The 27,870-nt window shown below is 54.3% G+C and overlaps 2 protein-coding genes across 7 annotated transcripts; both read left to right on the top strand.

Moving 5' to 3' along the window:
* Nucleotides 1-78: 78 nt before the first annotated feature.
* On the top strand, nucleotides 79-18,809 carry Rgl3 (ral guanine nucleotide dissociation stimulator like 3). Of its 6 annotated transcripts, none has more exons than XM_006982349.4 (19): nucleotides 79-392; nucleotides 807-917; nucleotides 1,652-1,875; nucleotides 1,990-2,043; nucleotides 2,182-2,396; nucleotides 6,021-6,160; nucleotides 6,248-6,463; nucleotides 7,143-7,246; nucleotides 7,453-7,537; nucleotides 10,480-10,536; nucleotides 10,642-10,728; nucleotides 10,921-10,953; nucleotides 11,036-11,157; nucleotides 12,466-12,561; nucleotides 12,653-12,721; nucleotides 12,808-12,904; nucleotides 14,114-14,254; nucleotides 14,527-14,641; nucleotides 18,358-18,809. In XM_006982349.4, exons 1-19 carry the CDS (start codon nucleotides 360-362, stop codon nucleotides 18,465-18,467), a joined length of 2,109 nt encoding a protein of 702 aa, XP_006982411.1. In that variant the 5' UTR covers nucleotides 79-359; the 3' UTR covers nucleotides 18,468-18,809. The 6 variants fall into 6 exon arrangements, with proteins under 6 accessions (XP_006982411.1, XP_042136478.1, XP_042136480.1 ...); XM_042280544.2 differs by having other exon boundaries at nucleotides 214-392; nucleotides 1,995-2,043; XM_042280546.2 differs by lacking the exon at nucleotides 14,114-14,254 and having other exon boundaries at nucleotides 259-392; nucleotides 12,466-12,557.
* A 3,642-nt stretch (nucleotides 18,810-22,451) lies between these two features.
* Nucleotides 22,452-27,543, top strand: Epor (erythropoietin receptor). Its single transcript, XM_006982348.4, has 8 exons — nucleotides 22,452-22,775; nucleotides 23,855-23,987; nucleotides 24,325-24,500; nucleotides 24,587-24,744; nucleotides 25,547-25,700; nucleotides 25,785-25,872; nucleotides 26,585-26,672; nucleotides 26,760-27,543. Exons 1-8 carry the CDS (start codon nucleotides 22,661-22,663, stop codon nucleotides 27,369-27,371), a joined length of 1,524 nt encoding a protein of 507 aa, XP_006982410.1. The 5' UTR covers nucleotides 22,452-22,660; the 3' UTR covers nucleotides 27,372-27,543.
* The last annotated feature ends 327 nt before the right edge of the window (nucleotides 27,544-27,870 follow it).

The following is a 27,870-nucleotide window of genomic DNA, read 5'->3' as shown; positions in this document are numbered from 1 at the left end:
AGACGTAGGGGGCACCCCCACACCTGGGACCGACCCACCCCAACTGAGCGCAGAGACCTTCCCGCCCGGGGACACAGACCCGTGGTCGCCCCCCACCTACACCCGTATCTGGAGTCAGGGAGACTTATGGTCCGGGTGACAGATTGACACACCTCTGGGGAGGACCCGGACTTGTGGGTTGGCCCGGGTGCCGGGGTCCGGCTGGGGACCTCTGGAGCCGTGCGACCGCCCGCCTTGCCCAGCCCCGCCCCGCGACTGGCGGCGCGGCCGCCCCGCCCCGCCCCGCTGCCCGCTCCCGCTGGCCCTTCCGCCTCTCGCAGCGGCGCCAGGGAGCAGGACGGGCATCGGGCATCGGGGCCATGGAGAGGACAGCGGGCAAAGAGCTCGCCCTGGTAAGAGGGAGCTGGGGAACCCTCGGACCCCACGCCCCGGGTCTACCCCCAGATTCAGAAACTCCAGGTATCCAGCCCTCGTCTTCTAATCTTCTTCCCGCAAAATGGATGTGCCCCGGAGTTCCACTTGGGGGTTCAGAGTTCCTGACCCGCGAAGCGGCTGGTCTGTGGGGTGGGGACCGGGGACTGAGCGCATCTCGGGAGGAAGCAACAGATCCTTTGCGGCATTGGACTATGGAGTGTCCCCAAACGCTACTTCATCCCCTCAAGACCTGGGAGGGGGGTATCCGTGGCGCAGAGGGACCCACCTGGGCTCCCACCCCGAGTCTCGCGGACTCTGCTCGGGAAAGTGGGCCAAACAGAAAGGCGGGGGGCAGAGGCGGGGGCCCTGCCCTGAGCCCGCCTCCCATCCAGGCGCCGCTGCAGGACTGGGGCGAGGAGACCGAGGACGGCGCCGTGTACAGCGTCTCCCTGCGGCGGCAGCGCAGCCGGCGCTCGACCCCGGAGGGGGCTGGAGGCGAGCAGGTGAGGAAGGGGCTGGAGGTGAGGAAGGGGCTGGAGGCGAGGAAGGGGCTGGAGGCGAGGAAGGGGCTGGAGGTGAGGAAGGAGCTGGAGATGAGGAAGGGGCTGGAGGTGAGGAAGGGGCTGGAGGTGAGGAAGGGGCTGGAGGTGAGGAAGGGGCTGGAGGTGAGCAGGTGAGGGCGGCCTCGGCTCAGCGGCCTGGGCGTGCGGAGGAGAGGGAAAAGCTGGAGAGCCGAGGGTGAGCCTCCCAAGAGCAGCGGGGCCAGGAGGAAGGGCGGAGCTCAGAGGCCACCAGGTGAGTGGAAAAGGCCCGGGGGCTGCCAGGTGACTGGGTGTACATCCAGGAAATGGGGTGGGGCCAAGCGATCGCGCGTCCCCAAGAGGTGAAACTGACCGGCAGGGTGCAGGAAATCTGAAAGGAGGAGCGGCCAGGTGGGGGTAGGTGGGACCGAGGCTTGGCCAGTGGAGCGAGACTGCAAGGCTGACGGAAGCCTGGGGTGGCCGGTTGAGGAGGGAACAGGAGGGCAGAGCTTAGAGCAATGGGGTGGCCTGCAGGGTTGATGTGGGCATTTGATGATTGGACATCTGTTTAGGGAGTCTCGATTGTTCAAAAATGAACACGGTCAGAAGCAAAAAAGAGGTGCCAGAGACGGGTGTGGTGGGAAACAAGGGGCTTGGGACGCCCCTCGGGTTATTTCATCCACCGTCCCACCTCTCCCCATCCCCCCCCCCCGCAGGCTCCCAACCCGGCTGCCGACTGCTTCCTCCAGTACCGCACCAGCAAGGTGCGGGCGCTGAGGGCCGCCCGACTGGAGCGGCTGGTGCATGAGTTGGTGTCCGGAGACCGTGAGCAGGATCCTGGCTTCGTGCCCGCCTTCCTGGCCACCCACCGGGCCTTTGTGCCCACAGCCCGCGTTCTGGGCTTTCTGCTACCCCCGCCCCCGACACCACCACCTCCTGGGTCAGTCATTCTCAGGAGAACCCCTCTGCCCCCATCCCTCAGATTTAGAACCCCAGAGCACAGGTCTTAAAGCTCTGTAGCTCCATTCCCATCTGATAGAGGCTTTCTTCCCAGGGTAGACAGCAAGATGGCAGAGGGGCAGGATCTGAGCTTCAGCAAGAACCTGAGGTTGGTTTCCACCCCCCATCCATCCGCGACCCAAGGGAGAGTGGGGGAAGGGACCTCAAGGTCAGGCCTGACCGCTGCAAGGTTGGGAAGGACTAGATCTTGGACTTAGCTTTGAGTCACACACCCTTCTCTGTGCAGGGCTGTGATTTCGGTACTCGGTTCTTGGCTGCGAGACCATCCTCAGGACTTCCGGGATCCCCCTGCCCATCAGAACCTGGGCAATGTCCGAATCTTTCTGGACTGGGCCGCCCCAGGAGGGGCAGAAGCTAGAGAAGCAGAGAAACTTCTACAAGATTTCTTGGAGGAGGCTAAGGGAGAGCAGGCAGGGGAGGATCAGCGACTGGCTTGGGCAGGTAAGGGACATTCAGTGCTGGTGAGATCCCCAGACTGTGCCACCCCTCTCAAAAGGACAGACCCTGAACACGTTTTATTTTAGTGCTTGGAAATGAACTCAGACGTTTCTGCATACTAGGCGAACACTACCACTGAGCCACACCCCCAGCCCTCGGAAAAGCTGCCTTTCCTTTTTCCTTCCTTAACGTGTGTGTGCGTGCATGCGTGTGTGTGCGTGTGTGTGTGTGTGTGTGTGTTCATGTGTCAGAGGACAGTGCTAGCTGCTTCCCTGTGTTGCTGTCCACCTTGTTTTGAAGCAGGGTCTCTTACTTACTGAACCTGGAGCTCACCCATTTGGCTGCTGGCTGGCCCTTGCCCTTGTTCCTCCTGTCTCTGCTTCCCCAGGGCTGGGCTTGCACTACTGTGCCTGGCAGTTTGTGGGTGCTGGAGGTCTGACCTCAGCTCCTCACACTTGCATGGCAAACATGTTACCCCAGAACCATTCCTCAGCCAGTCCCATAGGCAAGACTTCTAAACTAAACGAGTCTTATTTTCTCCACCTGATTACAAGTCCTTATCAACACTATTAGCACTTGCCTAGTGTCCCCCTGCACCCCAAGATCCTCTGTTCTCTGGCTTGGGATGTCACTTAGTGGCTAAGTGCTTGCCCAGCCAAGAGCAGCAACCTGGGTTCAAATCCCAGGCCTGCCATTTGCTGATTGTGTGACCTTGGTTAGGTCTCTTCTCCTCTCTGAGACTCGATTTCCTTACATGCAAAATGGGAATGATAACTGTGATTGCTCCATTTTCCATTAGCACCTGTTGAGACACTAGCTCTGGCCACATAATGGTGGACTAGGGTTCTCACCCTCCTGGGAAGGACATCCAACACACAGAAAATCAGTAAGCAGTAATGGTTGGCCATGTGTCTTTGTATTTTGTCTGATTTGTGTTTGTTGTTATTGTGTGTGTGTGTGACACATGTATCTGGATTCCTGCATGCCACAGAGTACATCACTCCTTTGGAGTTATTCTCTCTTTCTACCATTATATGGGTTCTGTTGTTTTTAATGGCTGGGCCATCTGACCAGACATATTATTATTGTGTGTTGTTTTTAATTTTCGACAGGATCTCGGGTAGCCCAGGCTAGCCTCAATATGTAGCCAAGGATAACCTTTAACTCCTGATCTTCCTGCCCCAACTCCCCAGTTCTGGGATTACAAGTATGTGCCACTATCCCTGGTATTATTTTTGTTACTATTGTAGTCTTTTTGTTTTATTTTTTAACTAATTTGTTTGTTTATAGCTTTATGTGTTTGAGTGCTTTTTCTGCATTAAATGCACCATGTGCATGCAGTGCCAGCCAGTGTGAGTCAGAAGAGGACATCTGATCCCCATGCAACTGAAGCAATTTTCCCACTGCATCTGAGTTTTTCGATATCTGCCGGGTGCAGTGGAGTGTATGCCCAAACATCATATAGACACCTTATTATGAGTACCTAGGTACCAGCAAACACTACAGACAAATTTGTGAGCTAGCCTGGAAGCTAGCCTGTGCTATACAGTGAGCTCCAGGCCACCCGGGGGTACGTGGTGAGACCCTGTCTGAAAACAAAGTTGAGGATAGAGAGGAAAATTACAAATCTCACTCAGGTGAAATGTCACTTGTTGAAATGTCACTTCTGGGGCTGTGAGAGGCCTCAGCAGACAAAGGGGCCCTCAGACAGTCCTGGCAGCCTGAGTTTGCTCTCTGAGACTCACGTAAGAAAGGAGAGAACAGGCTGGAGAGAACTGCACACACACAGTAGATGGGCGAGTTTTATTTACTTACGTGTTCATTTATTTATTTGCAGTTTATTTATTTATTGGTGGTGGGGCACACCATGGCCCACATGTGCCAATCAGCCTTCTCAATGAACCTAAATGAAATTTTGAGCTTTGTTGTTTGGGTTTTTTGAGAGAGTGTCTCCTGTGTAGCCCAGGCTGGCCTGGAACTTGATATGTAGCCCAAGCTGGTCTTGAATTCATAGAGAGTGTCCTGCCTCTCCTCCTGAATGCTGGGATGAAAGGCGCCAAATCTGACAGGAAGAAATATCACTTCTCTTCTGAGTGACTCTCCTGCCTTACGCCGCTGAGGCTGCCTTATTTTTCTGCATGACACTTGTGACTGATGCCTGGGCTTCCTGCATCCTGTGAGTGCAGGAGCAAAGGTTCCTGTTGGCTTTGTCCCCACACGCAGGGACAACTCGGATTAGCTAACTGAATAATTGCGCTCTGCTTATACGGAATCATCTCCTGTTGATCTCCTGCGATCTGATTCTGTGTCCCTAATCCTCATCCTTTAATCCCTCAAGCCCTGAGCTGACAGGCCACTCTCTGCTGCTCTACGGAGTAGCAGCTACTTGGCGATGCCTACTGACAACATGTTCTCTCCACTTAACTGACGACCAAGAAGTTTCCTTTCCACTTTCAAGTTTTATATCTTTTATGGCATTTCTCTTTTTTGTTCCGTGATGGAGTGGTGTGGGGTGGGAGAGGTTCTCGCCCTCTGCCTTGTGGGTCTTTCACCAGGTGAGTGACCTCTCCAGTCCCTGATAAGAACTTTTCTTTGTTTGTGTGTGGCTAGGGATTGACCTAACCTGCGTTCTGCCATTCAGCCAAGCAAGAATTTGGGGTTGGGGCTTGGCTTTCTGGGGTTTGTCTTTTGTTTTATTGAGGTAGGGTATAGCTGTGCATGTCTGAAGCCACTACAGAGTTTCCGCTGACCTCAGATTCCCAGTCTTGCTCCCCTGGGGTAACAGGTCTTCACCACCACATTTAGATAGAATTAGAGGCTGCGGTTTTTTTTTTTTTTAAGGTTTATTTTAAATTATCTGTATATGGGGGATGACACACACAAGTGTAGGTGCCTGTGGAGGCCAGAAACTTTGGATCCCTTGGAGCTGAAGTTGTAAGCAGTTGTGAGCTGTTTGTCATGGGTGTTTGGAACTAAATTCCAGTCTTCTGGAGTAATAGCATATGTTCTTAACATCCGAGCCATCTCTCCAGCCCTCTATTTTTTTATTTTATTTTAACATTTATTCATTTATTTTCATGTATGAAGCACATCATGTCAGTGTGTGTGTGTGTGTGTGTGTGTGTGTGTGTGTGTGTGTGTGTGTGTTGGGGTGGTTTCTTTGTTTTGTTTTGAGACAATGTCTTACCATATAGCCCTGGGTGTCCTTGAACTCACAAGATCTCCACTTGCCTTTGCTCCCAAGTGCTAGGATCAAAGGCTGGCGCAGCAGGCCTGGTCAAATTGAGACTTCTTTTTTCTTCCCTCCACATTCTTACACCTTCTCTCTCCCTCTCTCTGTGTGTGTGTCTGTCTTTCTCTCTCTGTCTCTGTCTCTTATTTTATGTGTGTATGTATCTGGGTGTTTTGCCTGCACTTACGTTAGTGCATCCCACATGTGTATGATGGCCGCAGAGGCACCCTGTAGATTCAGTAGGTCCCCTGAGACTGGAGGTACAGACAGTTTTAGCTACCATGTGGGCGCTGGGAATCCAACCCCTGTCTTTTGGAAGAGCAGGAAGTGCTCTCAACTGCGGAGCCATCCTTTCAGCCCCAAAGTGAGTTTTAAACACTGTATCTACTCCCCAGGCCCGCCCAGGGCTGCCCAGTCCCCCAGATCAGAGTTTGCCGAGGACTTCGAGGAAGAGGAGGGCCCCTGTTCAGAAGGCCCCGAGCTTCTGGACTTCAGCGTGGATGAGGTGGCGGAGCAGCTGACCCTCATGGACGTGGTGGGGACCCCGGCCAGCGGCAGGGTGGTGGGGCAGGGGGAGGCCTGCAGGATGAGCTCGCATCTCACCCTCCTCTCCTCTACGCAGGATCTCTTCCTGCGCGTGCGGACCTGCGAGTGCCTGGGTTCCATGTGGTCCCAGCGCGACCGGCCGGGAGCTGCAGGCATTTCCCCGACAGTGCGCGCCACCGTGGCCCAGTTCAACGCGGTTACGGGCTGCGTGCTGGGCTCCGTGCTCGCAGCGCCCGGCCTGGCGGCCTCGCAGAGGGCACAGCGCATCGAAAAGTGGATCCGCATCGCCCAGGTGTGCCCTGGGGATGGGGCTCGGGCGGGGTCCAGCAGCCGGCCTAGGGTGAGACCAGGAGAGTAGCCTGGAATTGCGGGGAAACCAGCTTGGTGAGGTTCAGGATTGGAGCCTGGAAGTGCATGTAATGAAAGAATAGCGTTGCGGTGGGGGATGGGAAAAGAGGAAAAAGCAGATCAGGAGTCTGGGGGCGTGGGGGCGTGGGGGAGGGGAAAAGGTGATCCTGGAGGACTTGGCGAAGGGAGGCTGTGGGCACGTGTAGGAGAACTCTGAAGCTAGAGAGAAGGATGGAAGAGCCAGCTCAGCCAGGAGGGGTTGAGAGCTGAGGGAGGGGACAAGAGATTCCTTGGAGAAAGGGGAGCTTAGTCACTCTCTGGAGTCTGACCTGGTATCAGAAAACCCACCCTCAAGCCGGTGTACTGGCACATGCCTGTAATCCCAGCACGAGGGAGGTGGAGGCAGAAAGATCAGCCTCAGCTCTGTAAGCAGTCCTTGTCTTTACAAATGAAACGAAAACACCGAGACACGGTTATCAGCGGAGCTGTGCCTGCGAGACAGACAGACGGCACTCCCTGACCCAGCCACCCCCTGACCCAGCCACCCCCTGACCCAGCCACCCCATGACCCAGCCAGCCCCTGACCCAGCCACCCCCTGACCCAGCCACCCCCTCACTCCCAGCGCTGCAGGGAACTTCGCAATTTCTCTTCTTTGCGAGCTATCCTGTCTGCCCTGCAGTCTAACCCCATCTACAGGCTCAAGCGCAGCTGGGGGGCCGTGAGCCGGTGAGTTCCGCGCCCTCCGCGCCCTCCGCGCCCTCCCTCCGCGCCCTCCCTCCGCGCCCCCCGCGCCCCCCCCCGCGCCCCCCGCGCCCTCCCTCCGTGCTCCCCGCTCCCGCCCTCCGCGCCCTCCGCGCCCTCCGCTGTAAAGCCCATCCCAACTCTGATTGTGTCCTCTGCTGACCCTGGTCACGCCTCTCTCGCCCCCACAGGGAACCACTGTCCACTTTCAGGAAGTTGTCGCAGATTTTTTCCGATGAGAATAATCATCTCAGCTGCCGAGCAATTCTTTCCCAGGTATTGGGTACCCCAAATTCAAGAAAGTATGGTGGTTCATGCTTATAACCCAAAACTTGGAAGGCTGAGGCAGGAGAAACACTGGTGAGTTAGAGGCCAGCCTGATCTACACAGCAAGTTACAGGCTAGCCAGGGCTACATAACAAGACCAGCCTGACCTGTGTGAGAGTCTGTCTCAAAATATCCAAAAATTGTGGAGCTGGCTCAGCCTTTCTGCACAGGGGGAGCCTCTGAGCTCAGAAGCCTCTGAGCAGCCACATAAATGCCTAATGGAGAGCGCTGTAATCCCAGCATGAGGGAGGCAGAGACAGGCGGACGGGGGCATTGGATAGGCAATCTAGCCAAAAGTATCAAGTTCCAGGTTAAGAAAGAGACCCTAGCCGGACAGTGGTGGTGCACGCCTTTAATCCTAGGGAGGCAGAGGCACGTGAATCTCTGTAAGTTCGAGGCCAGCCTGGGCTACAGAGTGAGTTCCAGGAAAGGCTCCAAAGCCACACAGAGAAACTCTGTCTCAAAAAACCAGAGAGAGAGAGAGAGAGAGAGAGAGAGAGAGAGAGAGAGAGAGAGAGAGAGAGAGAGACCTTGTCTCAAAAAATACAGAGATCAATATAGGAAATACTTGATATGTGTATGTTTGCCTCTGTGTATATGTGTGTACTGTGTACATGCATGGTACCTACAGAGATCAAAAGAGCGCATTAGATCCCCTAGAACTGGAGCTATAAATGGTCGTGAATGTAGATGCTGGAAATCAAACCCAGTCGTTTTTGAGAACAAGTGCTCATAACCACTGAGCCATCTCTCCAGTCCCAGGATAATTGGTGTTGACCTCTGGCCTAACACACACACACACATACACACACACACACACACACACACACACACACAAACATATTTACACACACACAGAAACCCCCAAAAGGGGCTAGGAACCTGGCTTAGTCACATGCATGAAGCCCATGTAAGTCAGGCATGGTGGGGTAGCCTTTCATCCCAGCACTTGAGAGGTGGAGGACAGGTTGTTCAAGGACATCTTTGGCTACAAAGTGAGTTCAAGGTTATCCTGAACTCCAAGAGACCTTGTCTCAAAGCAAAACAAAAAGGAAACAAAATTTACAAAAAAACAAAAACAAAAACAAAAACAAAAAACCAGGGCCTGGATGCGCACACTTTAATCCCGGCACTTGGGAGACAGAGGCAGATGGATCTGTGAGTTCAAGGCCAGCCTGGTCTACATTGCACGTTCCAGGACAGTGAGGGTTAAGGGGACTTGGAGTCCATCCCAGGGAAGCATCATATTCTCGAAACATCCTTTCCTTCAGTGATCTTGTGCAAAGCTGGCCCAACACTTCCTTTTCCGGCTTGCTTTCTCTTTCACTCATATCATCAGCCTTGTTTATTCATTCAGCAAAATGCAAGAAGGTCAGAGGAAAGGGTCACTTAAGGCCAGAGTCATAGCCAAGGGGGGCAGGGAAGGAGCCGTGTTCTAGGAATTTACCTTGATAAGCAGGATTTTCAAATGTGAGCCAGTACGTCTGACTTATTGCAGCAGGAGTGTAAGGTTCTGGTTAGAATCGGGTACTTGTCCTCAGTGTGAATTCTGTGTAGATGAGCATGAAGCCTGATTCCTGGGTCTGGAACATTCTATACCCATGCCCACCCACCTCCTGCAGGTCTCTTCCCAATCTCTCCACCTTCAGGAGGCCCCTTCCCGGTCATCTCCACACTCCCCTCCCCTTACCCACCTAACGGCTCTTGTTCCTGCCTTCTCCGTTACGGGTTATCTTGGCTGTCCCATCTTTCCTTCACAAATGGTCAGACATTTTGATCATTGGTCACCCCCGGCTAGTCATCACACAACACAGCACGTGACAGCACAGGAGATGTTCAGTAGATGCCATGGGGCTGGAGCTGGGTTGGGTTGGTTGCAGCTTACATCGCATGATGACACCCTGAGTTCCACCCCAGCACTCAGGAGGCAGAGGCAGGAAGAGCAGGAGCTCAAAGTCACTCTATGCTGCAAAGAGAATTTGAGGCCAGCCTGGGCTTCATAAGACCCTGTCTAAAAAAAAAAAAAAGAACAAAATGAATGAAAGAAAGAAGAGAAGAGAAAAATACCTTGTTAATGGGTAGCAAGACAGGTGGCTTCAGTCACACCTGAAGGATAGAACTCAGGAATGAGACAGGAGGATCACACAAGTTTGCAAACAGCCTGGGCTACAGTAAAGACCTTATCTCAAAACAAACAAACAGACATCGGGGAACCAGAGAGATGGTCAGTGGTCAAGAGCACTTGCGCTCTTGAGAGGACCTGAGTTTGGTTCCAGTGTTCACTCGTGCAGCTCCACGGGATCCGATGCCCTCTTCTGGCCTCCTGAGGTACTGCACACACACACCTACACATACCCATCCTCATACACACAAACAAACAAAACCAAAAACCTTCCCAGTGAAGATGTATCTCAAAGGAGGAGGCCTCAGGGGACAAAAAGCACACCTACTGTGTGCTAGGCACTGTCCTGACCAACCAAGAACCAGCAAACCTACTGTGTGCCAGGCACTGTCCTGACCCACCAAGAACCAGCAAACCTACTGTGTGCCAGGCATTGTCCTGACCACCAAGAACCAGCAAACCTACTGTGTGCCAGGCATTGTCCTGACCCACCAAGAACCAGCCAGCCCCAGCCTCCGGCTTGTGATTAACAACAACAACAAATTAAATTACACTTACTTCTCTGTATATGTGTGTGGGAGGGCGGGTCCTGGAGTTCCCACGCAGCTTGTCAGACTTGGCGGCAGGTCTCCTTCCCTACGGAGCCATCTCACCAGCCCCCAGCTTGTGGTTTTTGAAATCAACATGGGTACATGTGGGGGCCTCAAAGTGGTCTCTGTGAAGTTTCAAAGTGGGCCTCGGGTTCCTTTAGCTTCTCCCTTCTTCTCAGGAGGAGGCCTCCGAGGGACCCCACGATGATGACTGCCTCCCCGGAAGTCGGCCATCGGTAAGTGATAGGGTTCAGGATGGGGACGGGGATGGCAGGGGGGACTCTTGGAGAGGGGCGTGGAGCCAGTGAGGCCAGGGAGTGACCGGAGCTTTGGGGTTTCAGAAGCTGCCCCCGGGGCCTGTCCCCTACCTTGGCACCTTCCTCACAGACTTGGTGATGCTGGACACAGCCTTACCGGATACGCTGAAGGTTTGACCCCTTACCCTTGACTCCTGACCCCTGCTCTGTTACCCCCACACATCGGCCCTCCAGGTATCCACCTGTGGGCCTGCCTTGAACCCCCCCCACACACACCATGGTGGCTCACACCATCTTGCTCTTGAACTGGCCTTTGACCCTTGACCCTGGATGCTGTAGCTCAGGCCGGCTTTGCCCCCTCAGGGAGATCTCATCAACTTTGAGAAGAGGAGGAAGGTGAGGAGGGGGTGCTTGGGTGGGTGGGATGCCCAAGGGTGGGAGGCGGGCTGGGGCAGGGTCTCAGTAGACACCCCCTCAGGAATGGGAGATCCTGGCGCGAATCCAGCAGCTACAGCATCGTTGCCAGCTCTACAGCCTGAGCCCCCGCCCACCCATCCTGGCTGCCCTCCGAGCCCAGCGCCAGCTCAGTGAGGAACAGAGGTGACCACTCGACCAAGTCCAGATCACACACAGCCCACCCTCCCCTCCCTTCCAGAAGCTTCCCAGACCCCATCCTGTAACCTTTCTTTTCTCCTGTCTGAAGGCCACCACCCACCTCCAAACCAAAATTGAGCCCATCCTATACTCTGATTTCAACCCTTCATGTCCAGCTAGTCACTCAACTTGAATGTCCCACCCATTCCCCCTGTGGACCTCTGATCCCACCATCCTGGCTGATGCCAGCTTTAATGTTCATTTGGCCACCAACTCCAGTAGCCCTATTTTTTCCTTTCACTCTATCCAACCATGACTTTTACTGTTGATCCCCTGAATTACCTGGCCCTGAACTTTGAAGTTGGCCCAGTTCAACTCTGTGGTCTCACCCTGCAGTTTCTGGTTTGTGCTGGTGCCTCACGCGTTCTAAGTCTATGCCCTACCCCCTAAGCCACGCCCCAGCCCCTCCCTGGGGGATTCTAGACAGGGCTCTACCTCTAAGCCACGCCCCAGCCCCCCCTGGGGGATTCTAGACAGGGCTCTACCCCTAAGCCACGCCCCAGCCCCTCCCTGGGGGATTCTAGGCAGGGCTCTACCCCTGAGCCACGCCCCAGCCCCTCCCTGGGGGATTCTAGACAGGGCTCTACCCCTGAGCCACGCCCCAGTCCCTCCCTGGGGGATTCTAGGCAGGGCTCTACCCCTAAGCCACGCCCCAGCCCCCCCCCCCCCCCGGGATTCTAGGCAGGGGCTCTACCCCTGAGCCACGCCCCAGCCCCTCCCTGGGGGATTCTAGGCAGGGCTCTACCCCTGAGCCACGCCCCAGTCCCTCCCTGGGGGATTCTAGGCAGGGCTCTACCCCTAAGCCACGCCCCAGCCCCCCCCCCCCCCCCCGGGATTCTAGGCAGGGGCTCTACCCCTGAGCCACGCCCCAGCCCCTCCCTGGGGGATTCTAGGCAGGGCTCTACCCCTAAGCCACGCCCCAGCCCCCCCCCCCCCCCCCCGGGATTCTAGGCAGGGGCTCTACCCCTGAGCCACGCCCCAGCCCCTCCCTGGGGGATTCTAGGCAAGCACTCTCTGTTTGAGCACACCCCTAGCTAATATCCCCTGTAAGTGCTGTACACCCCACTAACCAGACAGATCGTCCCATCTGTAATGCACCCTGATACCCCAGTGATTCCCATTCCTATCCTGACCCGGGCACCTAACCCCTCCCCCCCCCACCGTATACTTGATTCACACCTCATGCCAGCTCTCCCCTCCTCATCCCTCGCTCTGCTTCCTGCGCCCACACTTCTCACAATGCCGAACCCCCAGCTACCGAGTCTCCCGGGTCATTGAACCACCAGCTGCGTCCTGCCCCAGCTCCCCCCGTATTCGGCGTCGAATCAGCCTCACAAAGCGTCTCAGTGCGTGAGTGTGGGCATGTGTGTGGGGGAGTCATGTGGGTAGAGACTGGGGGGATCCACTCCCAGAGCTAAGCCATCCCTTGTCCTCACCCTAGGAAGCTGTCCCGGGAGAAGAACTCTCCCCCTGGTGGGAGTCCCGGGGATCCATCCTCACCAACCTCCAGGTGAATAACCAGGGCAAAAGGGACTAGAGACATCGGGACCAAAAGTCCGGCCAGCCACCCCACCCTGAATTCTGTGTTTTCGCCAGTGTGTCTCCAGGGTCTCCCCCATCCAGTCCTAGAAGTGGAGAACCTCCTCCTGGCAGTCCTCCAGCCTCCCCAGGGCCCCAGGGCTCCAGCAACAAGGTACCATGATAATCTGTGGTGGTGCTGAGGCCTGGGACACCCAGGGTTCAGTATCTGTGTGTGCACGTGGGCGTGCGTGCGTGCGTGCGTGCGTGCGTGCGTGCGTGCGTGCGTGCGTGCGTGCACAGCACTGCAGGGCTGCACACCTCCATGGCCATCTGCACCATCATCTACCTTCTGGCTTCTTCTCAGTCTGACTTGGGTTTCCACCTATCCATAGGACACACCAGGTGTGATCCCCACTACTTTTTTCCTAATAAGCAATACTCCAGTCAGGTGTGGTGGTGCAGGCCTGTCATCCCCCAGCACTTGGGAAATAGAGGCAAGAGGACTGGACGTTCAAAGCCATCCTTGTCTACATAATGATCCTGAGCTCCATGACATCATGTGTCCACAATAACGATGGCAATACATAAATAAATAAATAAATAAATATAAATAAATAAATAAATAAATAAATAAATAAATAAATAAATACTGGGATCAAACCTAGAACCTCACAAGTGCTCTGTGAGGCTCTACCACCGAGCCACACCCCCAGCCCCTCACTGGGGGATTCTAGGCAGGGGCTCTACCACCGAGCCACACCCCAGCCCCTCACTGATCAGTGACCAATTTCCATGCTCCCAGCACTTTTGTTACTTTTTGTCTTGAGACAGGTCTTACTAGGTTGCCCAGGCTAGCCTTGAACTTGTGATCCTCCTACCTTAGCCTCTCCAGTAGCGGAGATAACAGTTCTGTGCCACCAGCTCCAGCTGTCTCACTCACCTCTTCAAGGACGTGCAAGTCCCTAAAAGTCTGCGTACAGGGCAGGGAAATGGGCCCAACATCCGCAGGACTGTGCATGAGGTTGCTCACTGATGAATACTGTGGCTTTCCAACTGTGAGCACACCTGTGTGTGCTCACTATGTGCTGTCTGCTCGGGAGCCTGCTGTGGACTTGGCTTCGTGTGAATATGGGTCATGTGTCCATTTGTTTCTGTAACAGGGAACTGGAGTCCGTGTGTGATGGATGACATATGCTTGGTCTTGTGAGTGTGCCCTAACTGTGTGGTCCCGAGTCTCTCGTGTGTGAGGAAAGGGGTGTGAGGAGTCTGGGTGAGTGTGTCTGTGTTATCAGCTGATTGAATACAGTGGGGGAGGAGCCTCGTGGCCTCCGTCACACAGATGAGCAAGGCCACAGCCTCCACCACCCCACACTGCCTACAGCTGTCTCTGAACATGGACCCCCATATGACCTTGACCCTGAGCAGCTCTCGAATCTCCCTCCTTGGGCAGCAGACCTCAGAGGCCCGTGTCATCCGAGTCAGCATCGACAATAACCATGGGAACCTGTATCGGAGCATCTTGGTGAGGGGCTGGGAGGGGACAGCCTTGTCCTTAGCTCTGGGACCCTGTCCCCTTACCACCTGTCCCTCTTCTAAAAGTTTTAATTGCGTTTGTGTGTGTGTGTGTGTGTGTGTGTGTGTGTGTGTGTGTGTGTGTGTGTGTGTTGACAACTTGGAAGAACTGGTTCTTTCCTTCCACCATGCGGGTGCCAGGGACTGAGCTTGGATTGTCGCTTGGAGCAAGCCTTATCTGCTGAACCATTCCACTGGTCCTTTCCTGTCCTTCTTCTCCAGCTCACTTGTCAGGACAAAGCCCCCAGTGTGGTGCAAAGAGCCCTGGAGAAGCACAATGTGCCCCAGCCCTGGGCCCGTGACTACCAGCTCTTCCAGGTCCTGCCTGGGGACAGAGGTAAGCAGGGACAGCTTGCCGTCTAAGCAGGGGCCAGTGAGGTGGGCAGCAGTCACGACTGTGACCAACTCCTAATGAGCAGCCGAAGAGAGGGGGGTTTAGCTTGGCTCACAGTTTGAGAGCTACCATCCATTACGGCAGGAAGAGCTCACGGACCTCGGAGAAGCTCGAGGCCGCTGTCACAGCGCACCTGCAGTCAGGAAACAGGGAGGTGGAGGCTGCTGCTCAGCTTGCTTTCTCCTTTAAAAACTTTTTAAAATTTTATCATTTTTTGGGTGGGGCTGGGCAGTGGTGGTGCATATGTTTAATCCCAGAACTCAGGAGGCAGAGGCAGGCAGATAGCTGAGTTCGAAGTCAGCGCGGTCTACAGAGTGGGTTCCAGGACAGTCAGGGCTGATACACAGAGAAACTTTGTCTCAAAACCCAAGCAAACACCCGGCCCCATTTCCATTTTGGGGTAGGGAATGTACATGCCATAGTACATATGAGAAAATCAGCCACAGCTTGAGGGCGTACATTCTCTCCTACCGTGTGGGCTCCACAGACCAAATTCAGGTTGCCAGGCTTGGCAGCCGGTGCTTTTACCCACCGAGTCTTCTCATAGATCCGTTCTGTGTTCTTAACAGTGCAGGACCTCAGCCCATCAGGTAGCGCCACCACATTCAGGCAGGTCCTTCGCCTCAGCTAACCTGATCCAGGTCATCGGCCCAGGCTTGCCTCTGATGCCATTTTAGGGCTCGTCACGTTACAAGTGGCACTGACCATCACAGAGCTCAGCTTGACCCGGGCTAGCAGGATCACAAGTCGATTCGGGCAGAGTGTTGAGACACCTAAGACACCATGAAGTGTGTAAAATGTCTGTGCCTTCCTTCTGTGAGGTCAAGAGGTGGTCCCAGCTCAGGGTAGTCTTTATGGGAGTCATGTGGCATTGGTGTTGTTGGGGTCACCTGGAAAAAGGAGATGTAGAAAGCTTGTAGGGTTTGAGGTTGTTCAGGTTCAGCCTGGTGGAGCAGGAGACTGAAGGGGTTGGAAGAGGGAATGAGTCTCTTTGGCTCACCGTGAGGACCCTGGAGTTGTGTGAAACTTGGGTTAGGACAGGCCCAGTAACCTTGGATTCAGGAGTATGAAGCTGATCAGGCTTGGACAGAAAGGCAAGAGTGTGCTATAAATCATGGTATAAAGCGAGATGGTCATCAGCAAAGAATGTGTGAGGGCTGGAGAGACGCCTCAGTGGGTAAGAGCACACACTCTCTAGCAGAGGACCAAGTTTGGTTCCCGGCACCCACATCAGGTAACTGATGACCACCTGTCACTCTAGCTCCAGGAGAACTGACACCTCTGACCTCTGTGGGCATCTGCAGTCACATGCACACACACACAATTAAAATATTAAAATTGGAGCTGGAGAGACGGTTCCGCTGGTAGAAGCACTGGCTGCTCGTTCAGAGGACCCAGGTTTGATTTCCAGCCCCCACCTGGCACCTTACAACCATCATAACTCCAGTTCCTGAGGATCCAGCGCCCTCTTCTGGCCTCTGAACACCAGGCATGCCCACGGTACACAGACATACATTCACGCAGACAGAACACCCATACACATAACAATGAATAGTAAAAGGCTGGGGCCATGGCCACTCAGTAGAGTGTCTGCCATGGAAGCACAAGGACCCAAACTGGATCCCCTAGAGTCTGTGTCGGAAAGCTGAGCATGGTGTTGTTCATCAGTGATCCCCAGGCTGGCAAGACAGAGGGGAGGCTCCCTGGGGCTCACTAGCCAGCTAATCTACTTGATGAGTTTCAGGCCAGTAAGGGACCCTGTCTCAAAAACAACAACAACAACAACAGTCACAGGCTCCTGAGGACAACACCTAAGACTGTTCCCTGGAACTGTGTGTCTCCAAAGATGCATGAGCACTCACATTCACAGGCACACACAGGAGAGCATGTGAGAGGTTGAGCATGGGTGTGCAGACCTGTAATCCCAGTGTTTAGGAGGCCAAGTTCAGGCTGGGCTAAAGAGTGAATTCAAGGCTAGTCTGAACAGTTTAGTGAGACATTGTCTTAAAGAGAAAGAGCTGGAGGCAGTCGGGAGTGGAGACGTGGGCTGTGATCCTAACTATTGAAGAGGCTGACAAGAAGATCCAAGTTCAAAGCCTACCTAGAACCAGATGTGGTGGCTCACACCTGTAATCCCAGCATCTGGAGAGTGAGGCAGAAGGAGTCAGAGGCCATCCTGCACTGCAAAGTAAGTTCTAGATCAGTCTGGAACTTAGTGAGACCCCGTTTCAAAAGAAAATAAAGAGCTCTGGAATGTGGCTCAGCTGCTAGAGAGCTAACATCCTGGGGGTCCTGGACTTGGTCCCAACACAGCATACAAACCAGGCATGCTGGTGACACCTGTAACTCCAGCTCTCAGGAGGTAGAGGCATGAGAATCAGGAGTTCAAGGTCATCCTCACCTACATAGAGTGTAGGAAGCCTGCCTAAGCTATATAAGTCCCTGTCACAAAAACTATAACAACGGGCTGGAGAGATGGCTCAGCAGTTAAGGGCACTGGCTGCTCTTCCAGAGGTCCTGAGTTCAATTCCCAGCAACCACATGGTGGTTCACAACCATCCATAATGAGATCTGGTGCCCTCTTCTGGCCTGCAGGGACACATGCAAGCAGAACACTGAATATATAATAAATAAATAAATCTTAAAAAAAAAAAAAAAAAAAAAACTACTGCCGGGCGTTGGTGGCGCACGCCTTTAATCCCAGCACTCGGGAGGCAGAGCCAGGTGGATCTCTGTGAGTTCCAGGCCAGCCTGGGCTACCAAGTGAGCTCCAGGAAAGGCACAAAGCTACACAGAGAAACCCTGTCTCGAAAAACAAAAAAACAAAAAAAAAAAAAACTATAACAACAAAAGTCAAGAAAAATGCTGACTGGGGATGTAGCTCAGTGATAGACATCTTACTTTACATAGTCAAGGCCAGTACCTCGGAGAAAGGGCTGGGGACGTAGTTCAGTGGTAGAGTACTTACCTAGGATGTGTGAGGCTGGGTTCAAAGCCCAGTACTGGTGTGTGTGTGTGTGTGTGTGTGTGTGTGTGTGTGTGTGTGATACTATGCATCTAATTATTCATACATATATACATACATGTATCAGATACTTTTCTGTTGCTGTGATAACTTCCGTGATAAAGGCAGTTTACAGAAGGGAGTTTCTTTGGGTTCGTGGTTCCCGGGGGTGAGAGTCCATGGCAGGATGCTGAGAGCTAAAGCTGATGGCTCACATCATGAAAGGCAAGCTCAAAGCAGGGGGTCTGAACTGGAAATGACTCATCTTTAAACTCTCAAAGCTCACCCCCCCACACACACACACACCGTGATGTACTTCTTCCCACAAAGCCACACCCCCTAAGCCTCTCCAAACAATGCCACCAACTGGGGACCAAGTATGCAAATACCCAGGACTATGAGAGACATCCCAGTTCCAACCACCCCCACCCTCACAGAGTCGTTCAAGCGTTGAGTGTGAAAGCCCTTAGCTTAACAGTCTGCAGAGGAAGGGTGACTGGAATCATCTGAGTTCATTGTCACCGTAGACCAAGCTTGCCTGGGAAGTGGTTTGGGAGAGGCTGGGGTGTGGGGGAAGCCATCTGAATGATAGAAGGTTGCCCAAGGCGCGCCCAGACTTTGCAGGCCGCCCATCGTGGTCCCCATTTCCATGCAGAGCTCCTGATTCCGGACGGTGCCAATGTCTTCTATGCTATGAGCCCTGCTGCCCCTGGCGACTTCCTGCTGCGTCGGAAACAGGGGACGCCTTCAGCCTCCCCGACCTGAGGCATCGCTCGCCTCGCTCTGGGGCACAGGCACCATGGACAGCTTGGGACCTGGCTTCTACCACCGTCGAAGTAGGGGGCCCTTTCCTGAAGAGCCTCAGTCCTCAGTGGAAGCTATTTTTCTCTATATCCTGGGGACTCGCCAGCATTAGCCCATCGGACCCCCAACTCCCTGGGCACTTCACTGTTATTCCAAAACCATGACTGTGTGAGAAAACTCAGAAAAATCAAGAGCCTGAAGAGCAGAGAGCTTAGCGTGGCGGAGCACTTTCCCAGCATGCCCTAGACCCAGGATGGTTTTCACCACCCCCCAAAATAAAATCCTAAGGGGTTTTGGACTATAGGATGTAGTTCACTTGGATCCTAACATGTGGCAAGCAGGGCTTTGAGACCCAGCACTGAGTATATCCAGCATGTTGGCACACACCCATAATCCCAGTGCTTGGGAGGTTCAGGCCGGAGGATCAGGAGTTTGTTGTTCTGGGATGCATAGTGAGTTGAAGGTAAATCTGGGCGACATCATGAAACCTCGTTCAAAAAGGAAAAAAAAAAAAACAAAACACTAAGAAAGGGTTGAAACAAGCATAACCAGAGTTCGGGGGTTTCTCCCCTCAGCTTCAGAAGGTGCCGTCCTGCTCTTCTGACGCATGCGTGAAGAAATGGGGGAGGGAAGAGGTTAGTGGTCTCTTGCAAACACAGGCAGTGGGAAACTGGGCATGGTGATACATGCCTATCACCCTAGCCCTCGAGGTGGAGGCAGCAGGAGCTGGAGTTCAAGGTTATTTTCAGCTGTAGTGTGAGTTCCAGGCCAGCCTGGGACATCATTCCCTGTCTCGAATAAGCAAAGAGAGACAGCGCAGATGAGTGAGCTTGGAGGTAACCTCAAAATGGTAACAACGGCACCAGCAGCATGCTGGCTTCTGGGCTTCTGCTATGAACTAGACCTCAGCAGGATTCGAGGCTCACTGAGTTCTTTCAGTTTCAAGGGGCTTGTACAATGGCTTAGTAGGGAAGCCTCAGTTCAGATCCCCAGCACCCACATAAACAGCAGGGCATGGCGGGGTAGATCTATAATCCCAACTCTAGGAGGTGGAGAGAGACAGGTCCCAGGGGTTCACTAGCCAGTCAGTTCAGCGTGAGACCCTGTCTGAATAATGTTGAGAGGCCATTGAGGTGGCCAGTAAGTAAAGGTGCTTGCTAGACAAGCCTGGTGATCTGAGTTCAACCCCAGGACCCATAAAGGTAGAAGGCAAAAACTGACTCCACAAAGGTGTCTTCCGACCTACATGTGTGCACCAAGGCATGTGCTCCCAACACACATCTCATATACACACAAAATAGTAAATACCTTTAAAAGTAAGGTGGAGAGTGATAGATACCTGACGTCAACCTCTGGCCTCTGTGAGTGTGCAAGAGTGAGCACACATGTGCACATAAACACACACAAACCCTCTGGAAATAGGCACTTGCCAAGAAGCAACTGACATCTCCTGTATTGAAAAGTCCAATAAGGGCCGGGCAGTGGCGGCACACGGGTGGCAGAGGCAGGCGGATCTCTGAGTTCGAGACCAGGTCAGCCTGGTCTACAGAGCGAATTCCAGGACAGCCAGGATACACAGAGAAACTCTGTCTTGAAAAAACAACAACAGAGAGGAAGAAAAGAGAAAGAAAAGTCCAATAAGGGGCGGAGATTGGCTCAGTGGTTAAGAGTACTTGTTCTTCTTGCAAAGGATCTGGGTTCTATTCCCAGCACCCATATGGAGGCTAACCACTTCCTCAGCATTGGGCACAGATGTGGTACACAGACACACACACACACAAAAAAAAAAAATAATAAAACAAATCTTTAAAAAATTATTTAAAAAAGAGAAAAGTCCAATAAAGTCTACAGCCATATGCCTGATCACATCTGAAAGTCCAGTAAATCTGGCTTTAGGTACAGCCCGCTCCAGAGACTCGAATGACATCATCAGGATTGTGTTGCTTTTTGACTGGTGAGAATGAGATTGTCTGTTCTCCCACAGATTTACTCACCTCCTATGGAGACAGAGCCACTGATCTTCAGCCACTCCAAGTAAAAGCCACAAATGCACTCGTCACTCAGAAAGCCAAAGCTGAAGGGAGATGGGTTTAAGGCCACCCCGAGTTACATAAGAGCCTGTGTCCAAACAGGAGCACTTTTCCTGGGTTAGGGATCAAACCCAGGGCCTTATCTATGGTTGGCAAGTGCTTTACCACTGAGCTACAACAAAAAGAAAAAAGCTGCTTGGCCTAACTCCCCTGAAGCAAATATGTCACATGATTAATTCTTGGCCAATGAGGGATACAGTGAAGGGAAGCTGGCCAATTCCAAGGGCACCCAAATGGGAGGGGCCAGTTTTCCCTTCCCACATTTCCTGCTTTCTGCTGCTTAGAATGAAGACGTGAGGTGACCGTGGTCACATCCTCTGAATAACTGAGCAACAAGTGGGAAGTCACCTGGCCCCTGAGCCGAATGCTGCTGCGTAGATTGCTGTCACCTGGAGAGTACTGTCAGAAATAAATTGCTATCTCTTCCTGCTATCCCTTAGTTTTGTCATAATAGCCAAAAGAACATTCTTTAATCTCAGAACTAAGGCAGAGGAGGTGAATTTCTGAGTTTGAGACCAGCCTGATCTACAGGGAGAGTTCTAGAACAGCCAGGGCTGTTACACAGAGAGACTCTGTCTCTAAGTGCAAAACAAAAGAACAAAAGGACCTTCTTGGGTGTCTTGCTTTGTGTTTGTTTCTGTCATTATTATGTCATGTATGTTTGTACGTGTTTATCTATCTGTCTACCTATCTATCCATGTATATGTATCTATCCAAATATGTATATACACATCCATACATGTATCTTTGTGTATGTGTTTGTATTCACGTATGTGCGTATCCATGTATGTACGTATCCATGTATGTATGTGTCCGCACATGTATCTATCCATGTACGTGTGTATGTATCCACCTATCTCTCTGTCCATCTTGGTGGTGCTGGGGATGAACCCAAGGCTCTCCACATGCTAGACAAGTGCCGAATCACTGAGCTACACCCCATTCAACTTTTATTTGTAAAGTACAGGAAGTTAGGGGTGGCGGCACAGGTCTGTGATCCCAGCGTTCAGGAGCCTGAGACAGGAGGATTGCCACAATTCCAGGACAGTCTGGGCTATTTAGTGACACCCTGTGTCAAACAAACAGTCCCGGGGCCTGTAGCTCAGTCGCCCAGCATGTTGGAGGCTCTGGGACCCGTTCCCAGCACCACATAGACCGGAGATGGTGGTGTATGCCTGCCGTCCCAACACATGGGAAGTGGGGCCGGAGGGCAGAAAGTCACGATCATCCTTGGCTAGACGGTGAATCTGAGGTCAGCTTGGGAAACAATGAGACCCTGTCTCAAAAAAAGAAAAGAGAAACCAGGGTCGGTGAGATGTTCAGTAGGTAAAAAGTCCTTTCTGCTGAGCTTGCAGACCTAAGCTCAATGCCAGGAACCACATGGTAGGAGAGGGCTGACTCCTAAGGTTGTCCTGTGCCCTGCTGCATATGGGCACACACACACATGCACACACACACGCACACACACACAATAAACAAATGTTTACGATTCCTAAAATCATAAATGATGTATCCCCAAATCTGTGTACTCCACAAACAGAACACCATAGCCTGTTGCTTGTCAAACCGCACGGCCTGATCCTTCTCACACACCCCGTTGGTAGTGGTCCTTAGGATTCTTACTTCAAACCGGGCTCAGGAAGAGATACTACCTGGAGCGGTAGCAAAGCTTCCATCTGTCCTGCGCGCAGCGTAGCAGGCTAGATTTACAGACGTCCTGACTAGACGGGAAGGAGGTAAGTCACCTGTCCATGACCACATTAGCAACCCCGCCCCCGCCCCCCGCCGCCAACAAAACCCTGCTGCCTGCCCCACCCCCTACCCTGGTTACAGCGGCGGCGGCCGTGCCCAAGAGGGCCTCTGTTCCCTCCGGAGGCTTATCTGTCCCCGACTGCATGCTGGCCCCGCCCCCTGGAGGGAGCTGCCACTTGGAAACTCCTGGTCAGCTGTGTCCGGCAGCTGCTGCTGACCCAGCTGTGGACTGGGGGAAAGAGGAAAGGGGAGGGGAGGCGGGGGGACACGGAGGGGCTGGCGCCCTGGGCTTCCTGAAGCTGGGGCTGCATCATGGACCACCTCAGGGCGCCCCTCTGGCCTCGGGTTGGCCCCCTCTGTCTGCTTCTTGCTGGGGCAGCCTGGGCTCCCTCACCTAGCCTCCCGGACCCCAAGTTTGAGAGCAAAGGTAAGAGCTGTACATGGGTACCTCCTCAACTAAGTCCTAGGGGGCAATGCGGCGGCCTGAATTCCCAGCTGGGGTCCCAGGGGCTAACGTTCTCTGAACCTCCAGAGGGAGTTCTAGGGGCCAAAGCGGTGTCTGAACCTGATGAGGCATGTCAGTGTCTGACCCTGGAGTTATGCCCACTGGGAGAAGTCTTAGGAGGGCTGAGGAATGTTTGTTTGAAACAGGATCTCTAGGTAGTTCAAGGCTGGCCTTGAACTGCTAGGATTAAAGGCAAGTGTCACCATGCCTGAACTGTTTTGTTTTGTTTTGTTTTGTTTTGTTTTGTTTTGTTTTGTTTTGTTTTGTTTTGTTTTGTTTTGTTTTGTTTTGAGGCAGTATCATGTAGCTCAGGCTGCCCTCAAACTCACTAGGTAACTGAGGTGGGCTTGAACTCCTGATCCCCCTGCCTCCATCTCCCAATAGCTGGGGTGACAGGTATTAGCCAACAACACATTTGGCTCTGTTTCGTGTTTTGAAGGCGTCTGGAACATGGTAGAAATCGCAAGGGCAGGGTAGGTCCGAGCGCCTTTTGGGAGGTGATCGAGCTCACGGTGGTCCTGTGAAGAGGGCCAGGCAGTGGGAGAACGGGACCCATCTGCAGGCGACTGTAAACACGGTTTGGCGGGCGGATGGTGCTAGCTAGATCTCTTGTACCTCTTGCTAGGAGGAGGAAGGGGGCGGGGGACACGGTTGGCGCTATCGGGGGGCAGCCGGGTGCCTGCGAGGCCCGATAGGAGGCCAGTCCTCTGCACACACAAACGCCAGGGCAGGGCGGGGCCAGCACCGCTCAACTTGCAGGGTGAGTGGGCGTGTGCATGGGGGGGGGGGGGGACAAGGCAGGCGAGGTCGCCACTCCTGGGAGGTCCAGAGGTGCCACTTCTGCAAGACCCCTCCAAGGCCCTCCTAGAGAAGAGGGCGGGGCACTAAAATTATCGGGTCTGCACAGGCCACAGGAGGGGGGGTAAGGGGACCGTGGAGGACAGGCCTCGACTTCTCTGACCACCACCCACCTCCCCGCTCCATGGCAACCCCCTCCCTAGCGGCCCTGCTGGCATCCCGGGGCACCGAAGAACTTGTGTGCTTCACCCAGCGGTTGGAGGACTTGGTGTGTTTCTGGGAGGAAGCGGCGAGCTCCGGGATGGGCTTCAACTACAGCTTCTCTTACCAGCTCGAGTGAGTCCCCCAGGACTGGGTGACCTAAGGCGGGGGAGGGGGCAGCAGAGCTTCCTGGATGTCACAGCCTGGAATGTCTCCCTGGGTCTGGAGTCATGGTGAAGGGTGGCAAGCTCGGGGGGTGGGGATGGGTGGGGGTCGCCCCCTGGTGGTGGGGCTGGAGTAATTCTCCACCAGTGGGCTCGGGTGTCACGTTGGAGTTGGGGGCCTCCATGATGGTGGTGGTCAAAATGCTCTGGTCTCCACCATCTGAGCCAAAGAGATCAGAAGCTCTCCAGTCACCTCCTACCCTCCCTGCTTATTCAGCCTTTTCTTCTCGGTTCCCCCGGTCTCACAGGGGTGAGTCACGAAAGTCCTGTCGCCTGCACCAGGCGCCCACAGTCCGCGGCTCGGTGCGTTTCTGGTGTTCACTGCCGACCGCGGACACGTCGAGCTTCGTGCCGCTCGAGCTGCGCGTGACGGCGGCCTCCGGATCTCCTCGCTACCACCGCGTCATCCATATCAATGAAGTTGGTAGGTGGGAGGGGACGGGAGCGACGTCGGTCGGGGTGGAGACCCGGCTGGGTCCCCGCCGACCCGATCCACATCGCTTTCCGCAGTGCTCCTGGACGCCCCCGCGGGGCTGCTGGCGCGCCGGGCCGAGGAGGGCAGCCACGTGGTGCTGCGCTGGCTGCCGCCTCCTGGGGCACCTATGACCACTCACATCCGCTACGAGGTGGACGTGTCGGCAGGCAACCGGGCAGGGGGGACCCAAAGGGTGAGAGTCCCAGAGGACAGCCCCACCCAACCTCCCCGAGTCCTTCAGGCCCCAACCCCAGTGCCCAACATCCCATTGCTGTTTTTTTTTGGGGGGGGGGAGGGCGGGGGTTCGAGACAGGGTTTTTCTGTAGCTTTGGAGCCTGGCCTGGCCTACCGCTGTAGACCAGGCTGGCCTCGAACCCACAGAGATCCATCTGCCTCTGCCTCCCGAGTGCTGGGATTGCAGGCATGCGTCACCACCGCCCGGCTCCATTGCTGTTTTTTTTAATTGCTCTCTTTCCCGATATTTAGATATTTTAAAAGTTACGTTTATTTATCTGTGTATTTGCCACTGTGCACTTGTAGAGGTCAGAGAACAACTTTCGTGAGCCTTCTCTTTCCACCACTTGGGTCCACTGAGCCGGCTCGCCGCACCTTACCATTGGCGCCCACGTTAGCTCACGCCCACTTTCCCCCACCCCTGCTTGGCTCGGGCTTCTCTGGCAACCCATCAGATCCTCAGCCCCCTCTCACAACTTGGTTCATCACCTCAGCTCTCAAGGAGCGCTCTCTGGGAGGTGTCTGGCTCTGCCTTTATATGGCCCAGACAGAGCCAGCTCTTGACTTGGGGGTGGGGGAGTCCTCGCTCTGATTGGCCTTGAGCCAAAAACCCGCCTGTCCAGTTGACACCGTTACTTGAGCGCCCCCAAGTACCCTTCCCATTATTAGGGTGCTGACTAGACGCCTCCGTGCAAGCTGCCGTATCCTCCTCTCGTTGGGTGCTAGTGGGTTAGATCTCTCCTGGCCCCACTCGCCCCTAGGTGGAGGTCCTGGAAGGACGCACTGAGTGCGTCCTGAGCAACCTGCGGGGCGGGACGCGCTACACCTTCGCAGTTCGAGCGCGCATGGCCGAGCCGAGCTTCAGCGGCTTCTGGAGCGCCTGGTCTGAGCCTGCGTCGCTGCTGACCGCTAGCGGTGAGCCCCAGCTCCTCGGAGTGAGGGATGAGGTGGGTCCCACACTCGGCACACCTCCCTGACCTCCTCCTTCCCGTCCCCCAGACCTGGACCCTCTCATCCTGACGCTGTCTCTCATCCTCGTTCTCATCTCGCTGCTGCTGGCAGTGCTGGTCCTGCTCTCCCACCGCCGGTGAGCCCCCAACCCGAGCTAAGCTCGACCTCAGATCTCCCTCTAGGGAAAGCAAGGCGGAGGGGTGAGCGCTCGCCCGGAGTCAAACAACTGTCGGTGACGGAATGCGAGCCAGACCACGCCCAGACTCTGGAATTCCTTGTGCCTGCTGGCGTACCCTTGACCTCGCAAAGGCTCCTTCCTGCATTCCTTTGCAGGCTCCATTTCCCAGTGTAGCCAACTTTGTCAAATCAACCAGATAGGTTGTGGACGGGATTTAAGCCCAGTGGCTTTAATGATCTGACCAGCCATGCTGAGGTGTATATAATTCCCAGTGGGCTCAAAGCTTTGCTCTTCCCACTTTTCCAAAAGTACACATCCTGTTTGCCTTTCGGGGCCCTGTTTATTCACTTCGTTGGAAAACACACACACACACACACACACACACACACACACACACACACACACACACACACACACACTTTGGTGGTTCTGGGGATCCCACCCCCAGCCCATGGAAAGGAGTGAAGAGTGGGATGCCGCATAAACTGAACTCCTATGCATCCTTCAGAACTACCCCAGCTGCCCTTTGTAGGGCCTCACTGATGCCTCTTCCACAGGCTGTTTCCCACTCCCGCAGGAACGCTGGCGTCACTGTGGTGGGGGTCTGAGAGGGCACGGGGGAGTGTCCAGGGTCACACATCCGTGGACTTGTTTCTAACAACGTTAACAGGACTCTGAAGCAGAAGATCTGGCCTGGCATCCCAAGCCCAGAGAGTGAGTTCGAGGGTCTCTTCACCACCCACAAGGGTAACTTCCAGGTAGGTGAGCTGTTTGTCCACGCTGCTTCTGGGGCTGCCTGCGTGCTGAAGCCCAGGTCTCTGAGCAGGAGGGTGCTCTCTTCCCAGCTGTGGCTGCTCCAGCATGATGGCTGTCTGTGGTGGAACCCAAGCAGCTCCTTCCCAGAGGACCCGCCTGCCCACCTGGAAGTCCTCTCAGAGCGCTGCTGGGGGGTGACACAGGCGGGGGAACCAGGGGCAGATGACAAGGGGCCCTTGCTGGAGCCAGTGGGCAGCGAGCATGCCCAGGACACCTACCTGGTATTGGATGAATGGTTGCTGCCCCGAAGCCCATGCAGCGAGGACCTCTCGGGACCTGGGGGCAGTGTGGACCCGGTGACTATGGATGAAGGCTCAGAAGCATCTTCCTGCCCCTCTGACTTGGCCTCAAAGCCCAGGCCAGAGGGCACCTCACCTTCCAGCTTTGAGTACACCATCCTGGACCCCAGCTCTCAGCGCCTGTGCCCGAGGGCACTGCCTCCCGAGCTGCCTCCCACGCCACCTCACCTGAAGTACCTGTACCTTGTGGTGTCCGACTCGGGCATCTCAACAGATTACAGTTCGGGGAGCTCCCAGGGAGTTCACGGAGACTCATCTGAGGGCCCCTACTCCCACCCCTATGAGAATAGCCTTGTCCCGGACCCAGAGCCTCGGCACCCCAGCTACGTGGCCTGCTCCTAGGACACCAGCCTACAAGATCCCAACCCCCCAACTTCTTGAACAAGGTTGGTGAGGACATACTTAAAGTCACAGCTGACCTTGGCCCTCTGCCCAGCCCAAAGCGACAGCCTTGCACTGTTAAGATGGACAGTTATCCGTGTACAGAAATATATACATAGCGTTTTTTCTACCACGACTTTGCCTTGTGTGTGTATGTATGTGTGGGTGCATGACTCTGCCCTGCACCTTGAGGTGGGGTGCCTTGTTCCTGCTAGCTGTCTATGCTTCTGGTTGCTTCTCTGATCTCTGCCCCCATCTTGCCTCTGGATTGCTGGATCAGACCTCACACCACAACCTGGTTTTTTGTTCGTTTCTTACGAGTTCCAGGCTTGCATGGGAAGTGCTTTTACCCTCAGAGTTCTCTGGCTAGTCCTTATTTTAGTCATTTGAGACATGGTAGCTGAAGGTGACCTGGAACTCGTGATGCTCCAGCCTCTACCACACAAGTGCTTGGACTGAA

Source organism: Peromyscus maniculatus, chromosome 7 (assembly GCF_049852395.1).
Source record: "Peromyscus maniculatus bairdii isolate BWxNUB_F1_BW_parent chromosome 7, HU_Pman_BW_mat_3.1, whole genome shotgun sequence".
Classification (NCBI taxonomy): Eukaryota; Metazoa; Chordata; class Mammalia; order Rodentia; family Cricetidae; genus Peromyscus; species Peromyscus maniculatus.
The sequence above is the reverse complement of the archived record's forward strand: the minus strand, read 5'-3'. Positions and strand labels throughout refer to the sequence as shown.